A 17,721-nucleotide genomic window follows, 5' to 3' on the forward strand; every position below is an offset into this window, starting at 1 on the left:
CTGAAAACACCAAACCAGGATCATGTGACACTGAAGACATGAACAAGAGCAGACCATAATAATAATAATAATAATAATAATACACTCATCATCATAACACACCACAGGACTCACTTCTGTAAACGGGAACTGCTCACACGCCAGCGTCTTCCTACACACAGAGAATATACACACTTTACTCAGGAAAAGAGTGTGTAATTAGTACACACACACACACACACTCACTTTCTGATGCTGGCTTCGAGCGCGGAGGCCTGGCGTGTGTGTTCAGTGCGATGCCACTCACAGGGACACTGGGAGTCGTAGTCCTGCGGCGAACAGAAGCGCTCGCTCCCACAACACACACACCCGCTGCGCTCGTGCGCTTTAGCAGAGCCTGGACGACAACAGCAAACTCACATCAAGGCACGTCTGACGAAACTAACCACACACACACACACACACACACGATACTAACCAGGGTGTCGACAGACCAGGCAGTGTGTGACCTTCTTCACTGCGACCTCTGACCTTTCATCTCTGTGTGAGCGCCACTCATCCAGCCTGCAGAAGAGCAGAGAAACACACTCAACATTGAGCCAACACACACACACACACACACACACACACACACACACACACACACACACACACACACGGTTTTTGTGAATAATGTCTTTCAGTTATGTGAGTACACCAGGTTTGATGGTTTCATACTTCTGGAGAAGAGTTTGTCCTTTCAGACTGTGAATCAGCTTCAGTGTGTGTTCTCTGCCGACTCCAGCGACGCCCTGCACACACACACACACACTCAGAGATCAGCACTTGACGGGAGTGTTGATTCGCTGGCTCTGCCGTTTGTACCTTCGGGATGTAATCGCAGCCGAGGAGAACGGCGATCCCCACGAGTGTGTGTCTGCACAGGCCGAGCTCGTCCCGGACGCTGGACATCTGATAGCAGTCGACCTGTGGATCCTGCGGGACCAGAGCATCCGTCACACACACACACACACCGGACATCACAGGACAATAATGCAGCAGAGTTTGAGTCTAGAGGAGAACAGCGCCACAGTCCAGTTTTACTCATGTTGGAGAAAAGATATTCATTTAGTTATTTTTACCAACACACACACACACACACACACACACACACACGGCCTGCAGAAGAGCAGAGAAACATTTGACTCTGAGTGTGTGTGTGTGTGTTGGTTCACTCTCACACACACACTTTATTTCCCTCTCCATGGGGACAGAGGCGTCAGTCAATAAATGTGAATAAGTAACTAAGATATTTTGATGTAAATTGAGAAAGTAATCTGATTACGTAACTCCAGTGACTTGTAACGAGTCACACACAACACTGTTAAACACACGAGACGAGAGTGTGTCCAGAGACTGAACCTTAGTGCTCATGTTGAAGTTCCTGTAGACGGTGCGCGCGCCGTACAGAAAGGCGTCGCCGTCGTTGGTGATGCAGCCGTCCACCGCGCCCTGCGAGTCCAGGAACGCACACATGGCCTCCGCCTCGCCCGCCGCCGTCACCCACGGCACACCCAGGCAGTCCAGCAGCTGCGCACACTGGGGCATCATGGGGGATTAGTGTGTTAACTTATTAACAAAATAAAAACTAAAATCATTCAAGTTTGAATGGAAAAAACAGGGGAATTCATGATAAAACACTGATCATTTGAACTTATTTGTAATTCGACTTTAATTCTCCAGATAATATATGTGTATATATTATCTATCAAATAAATAAATATCCTTAAAAACATAAACAGAATATGATCTCAGTCTTGATCCGAGAACATATTAAATCAATGCAATTCTTAGAGAAAAGTGAGAAATATGATTATCTAAGATGTTCAATGGTTTATTTAATGAGTTTAATTCTTATGGACAATCTTGGTCTTTGTTTTCTGCTCAGCCAATCAGGACCAGAGGTGGGATTATGCTAATTAGCTACATGTGAGACTGGAGTTACTGACTCGTTTCAGCAGATCAGATCTTTTAGGAGACAATAAGCTTTTACACTCACAAACAGCTCTACTACACACACTAATCATCTGAGTAAGCGCACACACACACACACACACCTCTCTGAGAACGGCCTTGAAGCGGCCTCTGCTGGTGTTTTTAGCGGCTGGTTTGGTGGCGTTCCTGGGCTTCAGGCCGCCGAATCTCATCTCGCTGCGTTTGCTCATGGTGTCGGCTTTGATTCGGGGAGCTTCTCCTTCCATCACAAACACCAGCTTCACACCCATCAGAGTGAGCGACAACACGCGGAAGAACAGATTCCTGTACGACACACACGTCATCATGCCATGAGACACTCTCAAATCGCTCTTTAAAGGCGCAGTGTGTGGTGTGTAGCACATCTAGTGGTGAGGTTGTGAACTGCACCCAACAGAAGTTACGGTGGCCGACAGGAAGTGATGTAGCCAGTTAAACAATGAGGTTTCTTTACAAAGATAAATTAATAAGTTATGTTTACTTAATTATTCAGTAAAACGGTGAATATTATTGTGACTTGTTCATCACTGTGTCAGTGTTTTACTCGCTGACGTTAGCAGCTTCTGATCATGAACAACATTAATAAACACATTAAGCTCTTCATACGCCACTGAACACACAGTTGTTTATGATATTACATTTCCGTCAACAGATCCTCTAAATATTACACACTGCACCTTTAAACCGATGCGTGCGGTTTCAGTGCGTTTAATTGTGCAGCCATTTCAGACTCACCTGAGATACGGCTTTGTGACTTTACCCATCATGCCCTGCACATGCTGGGCCTCACAGACCCACAGGCTGAGATCCACGGCGAGGGTTTTCCCGGACAGACTGTAGAGCGGGACACACTGCCGGACCGGCTCCAGAATCGACCAGAGCTCAGAAACACCCATGACCTTCAGAGGACACAAACACACTCGTAACATACAAGGAATATTTCTTTGAATTTTTCGATGAATACAAGCTTTCCTGAAGCCCGAACAGTAGAGCGCTGGTGCTTGCAACACCAAGGTCATGGGTTCGATTCCCAGGGAAAGCAAGAAGTGATAGCAATGGAAATGTGTAGCTTGGAATGCAATGTAAGCCGCTTTGGATAAAAGTGTCTACCAAATGCATAAACGTAAATATATATATATATATATATATATATATATATATATATGTGTGTGTGTGTGTGTGTGTTGTTTAATATATGTTAGTGTATGTGTGTATAAGGAACACCACAGACAGTGTAATCATCATGGGAAAATCTCAAGAGTGAAACTGGGAGTTGTGAAAAATATGATACACTGACTGACCTTTTGCCAGATGAGAGGTTCATCTATGTATCATCTTTATATCACTTTTAGGTATAAACTGTTTTAACTTTCCTTGCTTTAATTTTTTATATTATTTTAATTCGTTTCTGTGTAAAGTACTTTGAATTACCATAGTGTATGAAATGTGCTATATAAATAAAATTGCCTTGCCTATACACACATACAATATGTCATCTATATCCTTATCCTATCAATCCAACATATTAAAGTACAAGTATCCACTATTCAGATGACCAACCCACAATATAATGTCAACTCTGACATCCCAGCGCTAAACTTTATAAGGAGCAATTGTTACTTACATATGTTATATGTATCTTGATGTATGAAGGAGTGATGTTTATATGTTTAATCTGTTGTTTTGGAGTTTTTTTTGTTGTGTAAAGCCCAAAGCCTCCAGTTTGAATATTTGAACTCGCGCCGACTCGAGCGTCTGGAATCCCGTCAGCGCCTCTAACGGTCAGGAGGAGAAACACTCTGAACACTCGCTCAATGTTATTTTAAAATGTACAATTATTTAACTTTGTTTATTTTTTATTTAAAACACACAAACATTCATTCCTTAATTAAATTGATAACTATTAAAAAAAGAGAGATAAAAAAAAAATAATAATTAAATTATCAGTGATTTATTCAGGATGTGACGTCTTCAGAGACCCGTATGTGCGTGACGTGTCTCAATCCCGGAATTCAGCAGCGCAGGAACTCTCGAGCTGCGGCAGATTGATTCATCATAAACATCATACAGAAAACACAATAAATGTGAGTAATAAAGTACATTGAACTATAAATTGTTAAAGCATCAATTAAGTTACACGAGCAGCAGTTTTGATCTTTGATGATTCACATGTCGTTTGATCATAATATGATGTTGTGTGTTGCTTCAGAATAAAATAATCATGCGATGTCTTTTAATCACCATTTAATCATCATTATAAACCACTATGTGCTATTTCATCTGAATTGCACTATAACGTACATGCGGTTGCAATTGTTTTTATTTTATATATTTTTTTCCTTTATAGTTATAATAGTGTTTAGCAGTCAAGTAGTTTAAAACTCCATTCGTTTTTGTTAATCGATGGCATTTGCTTCTGCTAAAGCCGTCAGCCCGCATTATTTCAGCTTATTTTTAATAATCGTATCTAACTGAATTCCCTTTGGAAAAAAACTACATTACCTATGATGCTCGTATCGAAAATCACACCAATCAGAGAGTCGGAAATAAGCAACACACTCCAAATTAGCCCCGCCCACTCCCATAACGCATTTGAATCTCCTTACGCTCTGAAAATACCTAACTATTTGTATTTATATTTTCCGATACTTGTAAAATATATGGTTAATATACAGTAATCAACTGTAGTTTCATATTTTCAACATCGTTTCTAATTCGATTGTTGTTCGCGATGCTTCATGGGATTGTAGTTCTTTCCCTGAAAAAGTCTGGATTTTCAAATATTTTTTTGCTTCAAATAAAAGATTTTGGGGCTATGCTTCACCTCGTAGCTGATTTATTTATTTATTTTTTTAGTTGAAATTAATAGGAAAAAAACACTAATGCACTATATTGTGCTTTACCTTAAAATAAATATGCTTGTACACAGATGCTGTAGTGACGGTATTAGCATAGAAGAGCACAGTGGTGTGCAATGTAAGGCCGGTCTCAGTAACGCGTGTGTTTTGCAGCGTGATGGTGACTGACGTACAGCTGGCCATATTCGCCAACATGCTGGGCGTTTCGCTATTCCTGCTGGTGGTTCTGTATCACTATGTGGCTGTGAACAACCCGAAGAAACTGGAGTGAGACTGAGAGGTGAGCACACACACACACACACACACACACCTGATCATGTGCGATGGGAAACTGACGCTTGCTCTTGCAGGATGTGAAAGGCCTCGGCGGAGGAGGAGAACCGGAGGAGGATCCAGCCTGTAAATCTGCGTTTTGTATGGAAATCATGGGAATAAATGGTCAAAGTGCGAGAGGATCTGTGTGTGTTTTTCTTAATGTGAATGACAACATCTGCATTTCTTTGGTAAATACACATTTTATATTTATTGCTTTCTAGAGTTCACAAAGAAGTGCATTTAATTCTCAGTATTTCACACGGAGCTTCATCAGGTTTCTCAACTGTAATGAGCAACACAATAAAATTGCCACATCATAATTCAATTACAAAACAAAGGCACACACACTTAAAAGGGTTTCCTTAGAAACAACACATGTGCAGCGTGGTGCTGTTTTAGTGTTTGTGGACGGTTAAAACAGCTGAATGCTGGGAAAGCACCACATTTCAGTCAGTATCAAACATGAGGAGCTTCTGTAGATCATCCTGTGGAGATCCTCAAGGCAAACATCTGTTGAGATCAAAGGCTTTAAGAGTTAGTGTTCATGCACACGGGAATGACCAATCAGAGCTCCGTGTGCTTTCAGGAGGAGGGGCTTCATAGAGACAGGAAGTAAACAGAGCATTACTGACAGACTGGGAAGAGAGGAGCCGCAACAATGGAGAATATGAGGAGAATAATCAACATTCAAGCAGGAAAACCTGTTCTAGTAGAGAAACGACATCATCAAGACTTAGTAAACCTGTGTGTATGGTGTGTTACCTGTTTATCTCAAGTGTCTCCCGAGCTCTTCAGCAGAGATTTGGTGGCCAGACGCGATGACCCGTCTTTCCCAGACACTCCTAAACACAGCAGATTCAGAGTTAGATGGATCCATTAATGCTCTAATCACTGGTGGAATAACAGTCAGAAAAGTCGATATTATAATAGAAATGGAAGTTTATATAAACTCCAGACGTTGTTTTGTATCATATTGGATGCATCAGTTTTATCCAGAGGCCGGAAACTATGCAACTTTATGCAGATGCGGATGTTAATGTGAAACATTTATGCTTGTAAATCTTTTTAACGGTATAGTATTATATTTAAATGCTCAAATCGCTGAAGTTTTAAAACGTTTGATGCACTGCAACACACTGACGACTGAGAGATGAACAAATACTCCCTTTTCTACAAAATGATGTCTGGATAATCAAGTCAACCTCAGCCGCTTCAGTCCACTTGAAATATTACTAACAATACCAAAGTTATTCTTCTAAATATCAGTAAAGATTTGGCTGCAGACGGACACCAGCTGAATGTGGACGTTTGTACTTTTACGTGGTAAAACGTTCATCATTTACAGGCTTATTAAAGATGATGCATTAGTCTTTATAGGGTTAGTTATCATGGCTCTGACCCGCCGGGTGTTTGTTGACGTCGGGTTTGATCAGTTTCCACACGCTCATGTTGTGTGTGTCGAGGCCCGTGAGCGGGACGACAGCGGAACGAACCGCCTTCCGCACCGGGATACGGCTGGGCCGAGGCTGCAGCTCACACCTGAAACCACAACACACACTTCAGCCGCTCTTCTAAGTGTGTGAGGAAGTAGGATATTTGAAGTAATTGTTTGAATGTTAACTATATGAAATGGATATAGGTGTGTGAGAGAGATGAGGTATACATTTATGGATATATTGTCATCAATCAAATCATAATGTACATACATACAATTATACATTCATACATACACACACACACACACACACACACACGTTTTCAGCACAGTAAGTGTGAGATGACGATGTTCACCTGCTGTACTCTATAGACGTCAGGATGTCCAGAGATTCCCGCAACGGTTCCTAGAAAACAGTCCCAACAGTTTTTCAACCCATAATCCATCAGTGTTCATGAACAGCTCCAGTAAGTGTGTCTCTACCTGTGCCGTGAACGCCGTCCTCTGATAGGACGCCTGAGAGAGGGCGGGGCCTGATCGGCCAGTCTTGCACCGCCCACCACGCATCTCATTAGTCTGGCCGGCTGGGCGGAACTCAGGGCAGCTGTTGCCTAGGCAACAAAACAGATAAGGGTTACCTCGTAAAAAAAAAAAAAAAAAAAAACATTCACAGTAACCATGGTAACAGTGGAATGTGCTGGTAACCATAGAAACTGCTCACGTGAGCTACAGTGACTTGACAATTTAGTTTTGCAAAAGTTGACGTGAGAAGGAATGATAAAGAAAGGCCAAAGGTCACAGAAGCAGTTTAAACAGAAGACGTTTATTAGAGGAAAGATGAAGCGCTCGATCAGCTCACGGAGCACAACGATACAGGATACACTTAATAAACCACGCGGGTCACAGGTTATTGCACCGCTTCTGTGCTACACATTCAGAGACGGATGAGAGGAACCATGAGAAAAAGAAATGAAGTCAGATGTGGAGAGAACAGGAACAGGAAGTGACGTCACGTGACATCATCACAGCAGAGACGAGACGTGAGCGTCGTTTCGGTTAGTTCACACACACGGTTCTGCGGACATGGTGAATGAGTGTTCTGAACCGGCAGAGAACGACTGTGGGATATCAGTCCACACACACACACACACACAGTCAGAATAAAGGCATTAAAGATGAAGTCCAGTGGTCACATGATGCTGGACAGACTTTACAGCTCACAAGATTATTACAAACACACACAACAAATAAAATAAGATGAAACTGTAGGAAAAAGTAGAAAACACACACACACACACACACACACACATAGTTGCAACAGACTCATACAACACATTCACAGACTCATTTTGTTCATATATTCACTCTCAGCGAAAGAAAGAATTAAAGTGCGTGTGTTTGGGGAATTAGAGACGTGACCCGTCAGCTTCCTCATCATCATTATCATATTTCAACCTTCCCAACAATAATTGAGAAATATTTCATGACAATCAACCACATTTTTCTCCAGCCTAAACGAGTGTAATAATGCAAACACACTCGTCTCTATATAACCGACACAGATAAGAGTATGCTGGTTGAACTGACATGAAAAAAATGCAAAAATAAAAGCTAGTGGTTATGCATATTTAAAAACAGCGCTGGTTTACCTAATATATGTGTGTGTGCTGTCTGTGTATAATTATTTTATATATATATATAAATACACACACATAATTTATATAATTTATAAATATAACATGAAAAACAAACACCTTTTTTTTTTAAATTTAAACATGCATGTGTGTGTTTATATATACAAAATAATTAAACACTGTACAAACACACATATTAGGTAAACACTATGCGATTAATCGTTTCCCAGCACTACTTTTTAATATAATTTTGGGGTGAAATACGCTGTTATGATGATATTCAGTGCAGTTCGAGCTCATATTCCACTCAAACGTGAATGTAGAATCTCAATATCGCTAGATTCAGTCAGAATAATAAATAAAATCTCATATCTTCAGATGTAAAATTCAACAAAATAAAACCTTTTAACCTCGCTCACACACACACACACACACACACACACACACACTGGGGGCCGTCACTCCGGGGCCGTCCTGCAGTCGCTCAGCTTGGCCTGTAGGGGGCGTGTGGAGAGGCTGGAGGGCTGGAGCGAGTACAGACCTGCCGTGCTGATGGAGCAGGGGCCCGGGGCCCCCACCACACCCCCGGGGGACGAAGAGGCGGAGGAAGAGGAGGAGGAGGAGGAGGAGGAGGGAGAGAGAGCGGGGCGAGCGAGGCTGGAGCGGAGAGTGAGCCGCTGGTGCTGATGATGCGGACGCCTCTTCTCCTGCGCTTTACAGTCTAAAGCGGGACACAACACAATCACAGTTACGCGCAGAGTGGTGGTACAACAGAAAAATAGCGGGAAAATGGCCGAAAATCCACAGAATAAGATATTTGATTTACACATTTAACAATAACAGCATTATATAACAATAACCATTTTCAAGCTACAACCCCCAGACTTGGGTCAGTCATTCAGACTGTTCTGACTCGGGTTGCTGCATGTTTCCTTGCTGATCGGATGTTCGTTTCTCGTTAAACGGGCGATCAAAACTACAAAAAGTCCCATTGACTTTCATTGAGGGGGTCAAGACTTTTGCACAACAAGACTTTGAAATATTTCACTAGCAAAGCTTGACCCATATCCTAGCATGACTTGTTAAACCATGCTGGCTAATTCATGCTAACAACATGCTAAATCATCAAGGCAACATGCTAACAACATGCTAAATCACGCTATCAACAATGTGCTGAATCATGCTAAAATGTTAAATCATCTTAGCAAAATGCTAACAACATGCCAAAGCATTCTAGCCATGGTAAAACATGCTAGTAACATGTTAATTTTAATGTATTAAATAAGGCAAACAACATGTTAGCAATGTGTTAAATCATAATAAAAATATGCTACCAACATGTTATGTTAGCAACATACTTTAACATACTATCCACGTGCTAATTCATGTTAGCAATGTTCTTAAACATGCTACCAATGTGTTAAATAATGCTAGCAACATGCTAATTCATGTGAAAACAAGCTAAACATGCTATAGCAATGTCTTCAATAATGCAAGCAACATGTTAAATCATGCTAATAATATGTTATAAGTCAACACTTTTTTGACTTCTTTCTTGAAACTTTCAGACAAGGCTTTGTGTCCAGCCGAGAGATAAGGCCTAAGCGACTGTGATCTGACCTCTGACGGGCCCCAGGCTCCTGTGCGGGGGCCGGTGAGCGCCGGGGCCGTGAGCGCAGGCCGAGCTGCCGAAGGTGAAGCTGGGAGAACTCTTGATCTGAGACGGAGTCTGCCGGGGTCCCTGGACATCCGAGATGCTGCGCGTCCGAGTGAGCGAGTTCTCCGAGGCGGAGATGCTCAGGCTTCTGGGAAAACACACAACGAGACTGAAACACATCCTTCAGGAGGAAGGTCTACAGGCTTTAGTGAACTACAGTGACCCTTACGCAGGTTTAGGTGGGCTGTTGTTTTTGGGGTTTCTGCGGTTGTCGGACACGAAGCCCTTGCTGTTCCTCACGTGTTTGAGGATGGAGGCCCGCAGGTTCATTAGGCTGCTGTGTTCAGACAGAACTAGCCGCGGCCACGGGTTACACTCCGCCATGTCCAGCGCTGCTATGGCAACCGCTCGCCCCACCTGTTCGTACACCTCAGGTGTGTAGTTGGGCGGGAAGGCAGGGGGCGGAGGGGGCGTGGCTCTTCCGTTATCGTGACAGGCGGGTGGGATGGTGTTCACTGAACGCCCCGTGTTGTAGTTGCACTCCAGTGTGTAGCTAAAGACAGGAAACACATGCATTGGTTCAAACTCACGTCACAGCAGTTTAAAGGGATAGTTCACCCGAAACTTACAGTAAGCCCATGATTTACTCACTCTGGAGCCATCCTAGGTGTGTATGACTTTCTTCTTTCAGACGAACACAATCAGAGTTATAATAAAACATGTCCTGGCTCTTCAAAGCTTTATAATGGCAGTGAATGGCCATATTTTCAAAGTCCATCATAAAAGTGCATCTATCCATCATAAAAGTGCATCTATTCATGATAAAAGTAGATGCACTTTTATGGACTTATATTAAAAATATACGGCCATTCAATACGGCCATAATTTTTTTTTATTATAACTCAGATAGTGTTGGTCTGAAAGAAGAAAGTCATATACACCTTGGATGGCTTCAGGGCGAGTAAATTATGGGTTAATTGTCATTTTTGGGTGAACTATCCCTTTAATATTTGACGAGTCTGTACCTGTGGATCAGGCCGATGGTTTTGTGAATGGCCACACGTCCACTGCCCTCTTTCGACTGGCCGTCGCGTTTGTCGCGGGCGTACATGTTCTTCTCCGAGAAATTACAGCCCAGGAAATCAAAATGGGCGCAGTTTAGTGAGATCAGCTTCGGATACAACATGTTCTCCACCTGGAAACAGAAAAATGAACTATATTTAAAAGACCGAAAATAACTGAATAAATTGAAAACATTGAAAAAACAGATTCAATTTAAAACACTTACAATCACTGATTATATTTAAAATAACTGACTAAATTTAAACACTTAAGATAACTCAATACATTTAAAACATTTAAAATAATTAATTACATTTAAAACATTTGTAATAATTAATTAAATTTAAAACACTTAAAATAACTGTATAAACTGTAACTGTATTTTTATGGCAAGAACTTTTAGGCAAAAAAATACATTAAAGTAAGATCACCCTGCTGCCATGTGTCGTTTTCGTGTCTCTCACACACACACACACACACACACACACACCTGTTGACTCTCGTCCGTCAGGTTGTTGCCGTACATGAAGCATCCTCTCTTGGAGGCGTGGCCGTGCAGGTCTATATAATACGCCACTCCGCTTTCCTGGGGCGGGACCTGCTCAGAGGGGGCGGGACTTGCCACTACAGGGGCGTCGCCTCTGCTCTGCGTCGACTGGTTCTCATCGCAAGGCCCCGCCTCCTTCTCGACTCCGCCCTTCTCCCAGCTCTCCTCCAGCTGCATCGGGATTGGCCCGTCTCCTCGCTCCGCCTCGTTGCGCTGGTTGAGACAGCGCTCTAGCTCAGTGGGCGTGGTCACAGGAAAGCTGGTGTTTGATTGGTTGGAGGTTTTGAGGGCGGAGGGAGTGTTGTTGCCGAGGCGATTGTGCATGTGGTGGTAAAGCAGGAGAGATTTGGCGCCGTAGATGGAGGGGTGCAGATCTGGACTGGGGTTCACATACTGTCTGTTCAGATTCACACCGCGGGAGTCCGTCCTGCAAACACACGCAAACACTTACATTTACATTCAGTTAAAGGTGCAGTGTGTGGTGTGTAGCGCATCTAGTGGTGAGGTTGTGAACTGCACCCAACAGAAGTTACGGTGGCCGACAGGAAGTGATGTAGCCAGTTAAACAATGAGGTTTCTTTACAAAGATAAATTAATAAGTTATGTTTACTTAATTATTCAGTAAAACGGTGAATATTATTGTGACTTGTTCATCACTGTGTCAGTGTTTTACTCGCTGACGTTAGCATGAACAACAACACAGTGACCAAACGCGTTTGTCCGCTCAGGGCCACCGTAGAAACATGTCGCTGTAACCAAGCGGACCCGCGGTGTGTGTAGAGCGAAACGTCTCATTATAAGCTAATAAACACATTAAGCTCTTCATACACCACTGAACACACAGTTATGTTTATGATATTGCATTTCCGTCAACAGATCCTCTAAATATTACACACTGCACCTTTAAACCACTGATTCAATAATTGATTAATTGTTTGTAGCACAAACTAGTCATTAATGTTGAATAACCACAAGCGCTCACAGATGACCTCTGACCTGTAATGACCCCTGACGACCCCGTCGGGGTTCAGCATGGGAATGAGCTTGAAGACAAACATCCTGCGGAGCATCTGGGCGCGCGGATCATCCCGACTCAAGATGAAGTTCAGGAAACCATTGAAGACGAAGCTAGACGGCGTCTCTCCGGGATGAACTCGGCTGCTCAGGAAAAACACCTGCAACACACACACACACACACACACACACAGGAGAAGAGAATGAGGAGGTGTGCGGCTCTGAAGAGGAAGGAGAGTCTTACGGGGTTGAACAACATGAGGGCGAGTTATTACTGACACAGTTTTCATTTTTGGGTGAACGAACCCTTTAACAAGAAATCTCCCTGTTCTGGATGTTTGCTCATAGCGCCCAGCACTAGCAGTAGCCTGTAGGAGAGTAAGTGTGTGTGATACCCGTTTGCCAGTGAAGCAGTGCGGCCTCGGCGTGCTGAGGTCCGGGAAGAGTCTGTCCAGTCGAGGCTCTCGCTCCTCCAGCAAACCGTGACACGACGAGACCGTGATCAGGTCCACCCGGTGCCCGTCCAGAGAGTGGCACAGCAGCTCGCGGTGGAAGTACACACTCTCCGCCGGACTAAAGAGAGAGAGAGAGAGAGAGAGGACCGGCGCTTTAGAAGGTACAGGGAGAATGTTTAGGAAATAACAGCAAAAAAAAGCATTTAAATGTGTTTCAAATGTATCAATGCATAAATAATGTATAAAAAGGGAAACAAAATATGCAATAAAATATAGTGTTTAATATTTAAAAATAAAAATAACACAAAATGTGCACAAAATACATAGTGTTTAATATTTTTAAAAAATGCAAATGTAAAATAAAATTTATAGTGTTTAATATTGAAAAATAAAAATGATGCAAAGAGTGCATTAAAATATATAGTGTTTAATATCTAAAAATGAAAAAAAAATGCTAAATGTGCATTACAATACATAGTGTTTAAAATAAAAAAATGCAAATGTGTAATAAAATATATAATGTTTAATATTTACAAATTAAAATAATGCAAAACGTGCATTAAAATATATAGCGTTTAATATTTAAAAATAATGCAAATGTGCAATAAAATATATAGTGTTTAATATTTAAAAATGAAAATAATGCGAAATGTACGTTCAAATATAAATTGTTTAATATCAAAAAAATGAAAATAATGCAAATGTGCAATAAATAGTGTTTCATATTTAAAAAGGAAAAGAATGCAAAATTGGCAATGAATATATAGTGTTTAACATTTAAAAGTGGAGCGATGTGCAGTGATGATGCGTGAGGTGCAGTACCTGCAGGGCCCCAGCGTGTGTGTGTGTGTGTGTGTGTGTGTGGCGCTCAGGAACTTCTGCTCGAGCTGCAGCATCATGTCCTGACACTCGCTGTAGGAGAACGGGTAACAGAAGGAGAAGTACGTGGTGACGCCTCGCACGTCCAGCAGACGGTGGACAAACGACAGGATGAACTGACTGTCCGACATCTGCAGAGACAGTTACACATTTACACACCAAAACAATGCAAAATAAATCTGCAATCAAATACAGTGCATATTTGATGTTTAAAAATGAAAATGTGCAATAAAATATATAGTGTTTGTTCACACACAAAATGTGCAATAAGATATCGAGAGTACACACACTCTTTATATGTAGTAATATTTACACTACTGCTGTATTACTATATACACACTTTATAGTACACACACACACACACACACACACGCACACTGAGCTATCTGCATTCAGGAGTTATTTATAACTGGATAAAAATAGCAGATTATTTTTAGACAGGAACCTGAAATGACACAGTGTGTTGAGCGAGCGAGTGTGTGTGTGTGTGTGTGAAACCTCAAACGTGGGCCGGTCCCGAACCCTCTCCCAGCGCGTCCTCACGGGCGGCGTGCGCACCAGCGGAGCCATGCCCTGCGAGTACAGCTTGCTCTGCTTGTTCATGTTCATCATGTTGATCTTCAGGAGTTTGCCCGGTGACATCCCTCGCACGCTGAAGTAGAACCACGACCTGCGGAAACACACAGCGTTCACGACCCTCGACGACAGGAAGTCACTCGCAGCACATTTAGCGGAACACGGAAACCAAAAACAAAAATGGATTCAATAATCAATGAAGCTTTGATGATGAAGACACACTTAAAAATATAATGTTTATTTAACATTTAAAAAAATATTAAAATTATGCAAAACATGAAATAAAATATACAGTGTTTATTTAACATTTAAAACAGTTTAATTATGCAAAACACGCAATAAAATATATATTGTTTATTTAAATTAACAAAAAATCTAAATTATGCAGAACGTGCAGTAAAATATATAGTGTTTATTTAACATTTTAAAAATGCAATCAAAAATATAGTTTATTTATATTACATAGTTTAGATAGTTAAATTATGCAGAACATGCAATAAAATATGTATTGTATTTGGAAGATATATGAGAGTGGAATACATCACTGATCTTCTTCCTACCGGTTGCCGTTCTCGAACTCAGTGGCAGCGCAGTCGGGTTTGGTCCAGACGTTGAACTCGTAGTCGTGCTGCGGCTGCACTGAAGCGTTGGCCGGCAGGACACAATCAGCGCCGGACTCCACCCGCTCCACCCGCGCCAGGTTCCCGGAGTCGAAGCGCGAGCTGAACACCACATTCCCGAAGCGGAACTCCATGACCAGACGGAGGTTTAAGCAGCGCCGAGCAGCTTCATCTCCACACCTGCAGAAACACACACACACACACACACACACACACCTAAACAACTGTGTACAAGAAAAACCTGACACACAGGACATCAAATACCATCATTGACCTCTGACCCTTCACATCAGCACTGACACAGCAGCAACATTTAGAATAAAGCCCTAAAGACCAAGGTCCTCACGCACACACACACACACACACACACACACACACACACACACACACACACACACACACACCTTCAAGCGAGACGCATCAAATCCTATATTTCCTCTGCCGTGCCGGTCTGCAGGAGAGAAGCTGGATCGTGCTGGAAAGACAAACACTGTATCAGGACTAATATAATACCCCCCACACACACACACACTCTCTCTCTCTCTCACAAACACACACACACACTCTGACATGATGACAGGTGACACTCGATGTACTTCGTGAGTTTCTAACATTTCACACACAAACAAAACTGTGGTAACATTTCAGCAACATTACAGAATGACCAGCAACATTTCCACAGACTATTACATAAACACTAGCCTGTATAATAAACACTATATGTTTTATTGCATATTTTGCTTTCTTTACTTTTTAATAATAATTCCCTTTTTAAACATGAATATATATTTTAAAGCATTTTCGGCTTTCTCCATGTACCTTCTGAGCTGAATCTTGCAATTTGATTTTGCAATTTCTAGTTTCATTTTCTTTAGAGGTTTCAGAAATAAGATACTTTTCCAAAACCACAGTAATACCATGGCATTAGAAATTATGTTTTATGAGTACGCATATACCATTATTATATTGCTGGCAGTAACCCGTGATATATTAATCAAACAATAGCACAGGGTTTGCATCTGGATCCATCACTGCTCCGTTTAGGTGACATTATGTGACTCAGATATATCATAGGAACCTGTATCATTCTTGATCGCTTACTAAATCATAAACATATGATAATGTCTGCATTTCGCTGGAACGCTGATGCACATCAGCTGAGGCTAGTGTTGATTAGCATTCGCTAGCTTTCTTGCAGCTAAATAATAACAAAATCAGCACTGGTTTCTAACAAAACACATCTGTTGCTTGCAGCATAGAAAACTAAACACAAAATAATGCAAGAATGCATTTGTCATCGCTGTGTTTAGAAACAATACCTGTTTATTCCTTCCTCGTCAGCGATCACTAGGCGACTCTTTAACCCAAACAAACCCCTTGTCATCGGCTGTCTGACTCACAGGAGCAGCGCACTGTCTTCTGATTGGCTAGCGAATACAACGTAACCCAGCTGATTGGCTCACGCGATAGCTTCGAGGGGAGCGATTGGTTGGTTTGACGCCAAGGACGTAGTAAACAGGAAAAAGACGTGTCAACACACTGATCTATATAAATTAGATATTTTTTATAGATCAGTGAGTGTAAAAAACATAATAAAATGATGCTAGGATATATTAACTTTTTTTAATGCTCGTCGAGTTTGAAAATGGACGCCTATTTCCGCTACAAAAGCGAAAAAGTGTGGAGGATGCGGGCATCGATCCCGCTACCTCTCGCATGCTAAGCGAGCGCTCTACCATCTGAGCTAATCCCCCGCGTACTTCATCCGAAGCGCACTACACTAAATAAACACTACTATGTATACTACTGGATACTAGTATGCTACTAAATGTCACACTTCCTTCTGTTTCAGAGCTCGGACCAGTTTCCGTGTAATCGGAAAATAATACTGTATAATACTAGTTATTGTTGGTTGTGTATTATAGAAAGTTCATACCGTTATTAATATTAGTATTGTGCTAAACTGAATCAAAATCAAACTAAATCAAAAGATTTAGTTCTAAAAACTGTTCTCAATATTCAAGAATAGCAGAATTCTAAACACAGCCATAACGATAACGATATAGAGAAAAGATTTCGTTGGGATCACTTTCGGAACGATTTTTTTCCAGATGTTAAACGATAAATAAGTGTTTTAAGCCAATCATAATCCACTCTAATTTAAAGGCTCGCGCATATAAAATGGCAGCCGACATTGTGGAAAAGTTAATCGCCGAGGTCCAGCATTGTACGTTTGACAAGTCAAACTCCCTTTTTTGAGAAAGAAAATGTATTCGGAAAACAATTCATACCTTCTGAATAAATGGTGAGAGGCATTAAGTGGTATCCGGCACTTAATTGTTTCGACAACATCTTGCTTCCTATGTTGCGGTGACTTAGTGTTGTTTTCATTTCACTAAATTCACTGTTAGATTATTAGATCGGTACACTAACTTCAGTCGAAACATGGCATGCTGAGGACATCTGCTGGCTAAAGAGGTGTAAATGCAACAAGAACAGCAAATAAGTTACATGTTCAATGACGTTTTCGTAAATACTTATCTTCAAAGTTATATTCTTCAGCCAGCTTATTCACAAAACAGCATTAGCCTCAAGTACCTTATTGCTTTTATAAAACGGTTACCATGCATTACAAATATTAAAATCAATAAAATATGTGTCAACGCAACTTTCACTA

General features: G+C 41.6%; 3 protein-coding genes and 1 non-coding gene across 11 annotated transcripts in view; 1 reads left to right on the forward strand and 3 right to left on the reverse strand.

Moving 5' to 3' along the window:
- The window catches only part of gen1 (GEN1 structure-specific endonuclease), a 9,313-nt gene extending 5,538 nt beyond the window's left edge, over nucleotides 1–3,775 (reverse strand). For all 3 annotated transcript variants that reach the window (XM_089126824.1, XM_039660523.2, XM_089126825.1), the window contains exons 1-9: nucleotides 3,617–3,775; nucleotides 2,728–2,891; nucleotides 2,076–2,277; nucleotides 1,381–1,557; nucleotides 844–954; nucleotides 697–770; nucleotides 458–543; nucleotides 226–376; nucleotides 115–151 (exon numbers count right to left, since the gene is read on the reverse strand). In XM_089126824.1, coding sequence (XP_088982950.1) covers nucleotides 115–151; nucleotides 226–376; nucleotides 458–543; nucleotides 697–770; nucleotides 844–954; nucleotides 1,381–1,557; nucleotides 2,076–2,277; nucleotides 2,728–2,888 — 999 coding nt within the window. In that variant the 5' untranslated portion in view covers nucleotides 2,889–2,891; nucleotides 3,617–3,775. The remainder of the gene's footprint in view (nucleotides 1–114; nucleotides 152–225; nucleotides 377–457; nucleotides 544–696; nucleotides 771–843; nucleotides 955–1,380; nucleotides 1,558–2,075; nucleotides 2,278–2,727; nucleotides 2,892–3,616) is intronic.
- A 172-nt stretch (nucleotides 3,776–3,947) lies between these two features.
- On the forward strand, nucleotides 3,948–5,298 carry ost4 (oligosaccharyltransferase complex subunit 4 (non-catalytic)). Of its 2 annotated transcripts, XR_016149787.1 has the most exons (3): nucleotides 3,948–4,076; nucleotides 5,004–5,130; nucleotides 5,201–5,298. XR_016149787.1 is itself a non-coding variant. In XM_089126700.1 (2 exons), the coding sequence occupies exon 1, from the start codon at nucleotides 5,008–5,010 to the stop codon at nucleotides 5,119–5,121; it is 114 nt and encodes a 37-aa protein (XP_088982826.1). In that variant the 5' UTR covers nucleotides 5,004–5,007; the 3' UTR covers nucleotides 5,122–5,130; nucleotides 5,201–5,298. The 2 variants fall into 2 exon arrangements, 1 of the variants encoding a protein (XP_088982826.1); XM_089126700.1 differs by lacking the exon at nucleotides 3,948–4,076.
- Nucleotides 5,299–5,345: 47 nt separating this feature from the next.
- Nucleotides 5,346–17,470, reverse strand: agbl5 (AGBL carboxypeptidase 5). Of its 5 annotated transcripts, none has more exons than XM_039660520.2 (17): nucleotides 16,364–16,757; nucleotides 15,449–15,519; nucleotides 14,985–15,224; nucleotides 14,347–14,518; nucleotides 13,792–13,979; nucleotides 12,910–13,087; nucleotides 12,497–12,675; nucleotides 11,444–11,927; nucleotides 10,917–11,086; nucleotides 10,121–10,444; nucleotides 9,855–10,039; nucleotides 8,776–8,955; nucleotides 7,084–7,211; nucleotides 6,957–7,006; nucleotides 6,565–6,704; nucleotides 5,928–6,007; nucleotides 5,346–5,675 (listed from the first exon to the last, which is right to left on the reverse strand). In XM_039660520.2, the coding sequence occupies exons 3-16, from the start codon at nucleotides 15,176–15,178 to the stop codon at nucleotides 5,937–5,939; spliced, it is 2,643 nt and encodes an 880-aa protein (XP_039516454.2). In that variant the 5' UTR covers nucleotides 15,179–15,224; nucleotides 15,449–15,519; nucleotides 16,364–16,757; the 3' UTR covers nucleotides 5,346–5,675; nucleotides 5,928–5,936. The 5 variants fall into 5 exon arrangements, with proteins under 5 accessions (XP_039516454.2, XP_039516455.2, XP_088982825.1 ...); XM_039660521.2 differs by having other exon boundaries at nucleotides 5,346–5,760; XM_089126699.1 differs by lacking the exon at nucleotides 16,364–16,757 and adding an exon at nucleotides 17,336–17,470 and having other exon boundaries at nucleotides 5,346–6,007.
- Nucleotides 16,726–16,798, reverse strand: trnaa-agc (transfer RNA alanine (anticodon AGC)). The gene has a single exon. It is a non-coding gene; the product is annotated as a tRNA-Ala (tRNA).
- Nucleotides 17,471–17,721: the final 251 nt, after the last annotated feature.

The sequence above is a fragment of the Pimephales promelas genome, chromosome 24 (assembly GCF_988280905.1).
Source record: "Pimephales promelas chromosome 24, fPimPro1.hap1.1, whole genome shotgun sequence".
Taxonomy (NCBI): domain Eukaryota; kingdom Metazoa; phylum Chordata; class Actinopteri; order Cypriniformes; family Leuciscidae; genus Pimephales; species Pimephales promelas.

Bases quoted from the DNA above. Each gene is read 5' to 3' on its own strand.
- ost4 (XM_089126700.1), top strand. From the start codon at position 5,008: ATGGTGACTGACGTACAGCTGGCCATATTCGCCAACATGCTGGGCGTT.
- agbl5 (XM_089126699.1), bottom strand. From the start codon at position 15,178: ATGGAGTTCCGCTTCGGGAATGTGGTGTTCAGCTCGCGCTTCGACTCC. The intron at 10,445-10,916 runs GTACAGACTCGT...TCCTGTCTTTAG, and splicing joins ACCATCGGCCTGATCCACAG to CTACACACTGGAGTGCAACT. The intron at 6,008-6,564 runs GTCAGAGCCATG...TGCTGTGTTTAG, and splicing joins CGTCAACAAACACCCGGCGG to GAGTGTCTGGGAAAGACGGG.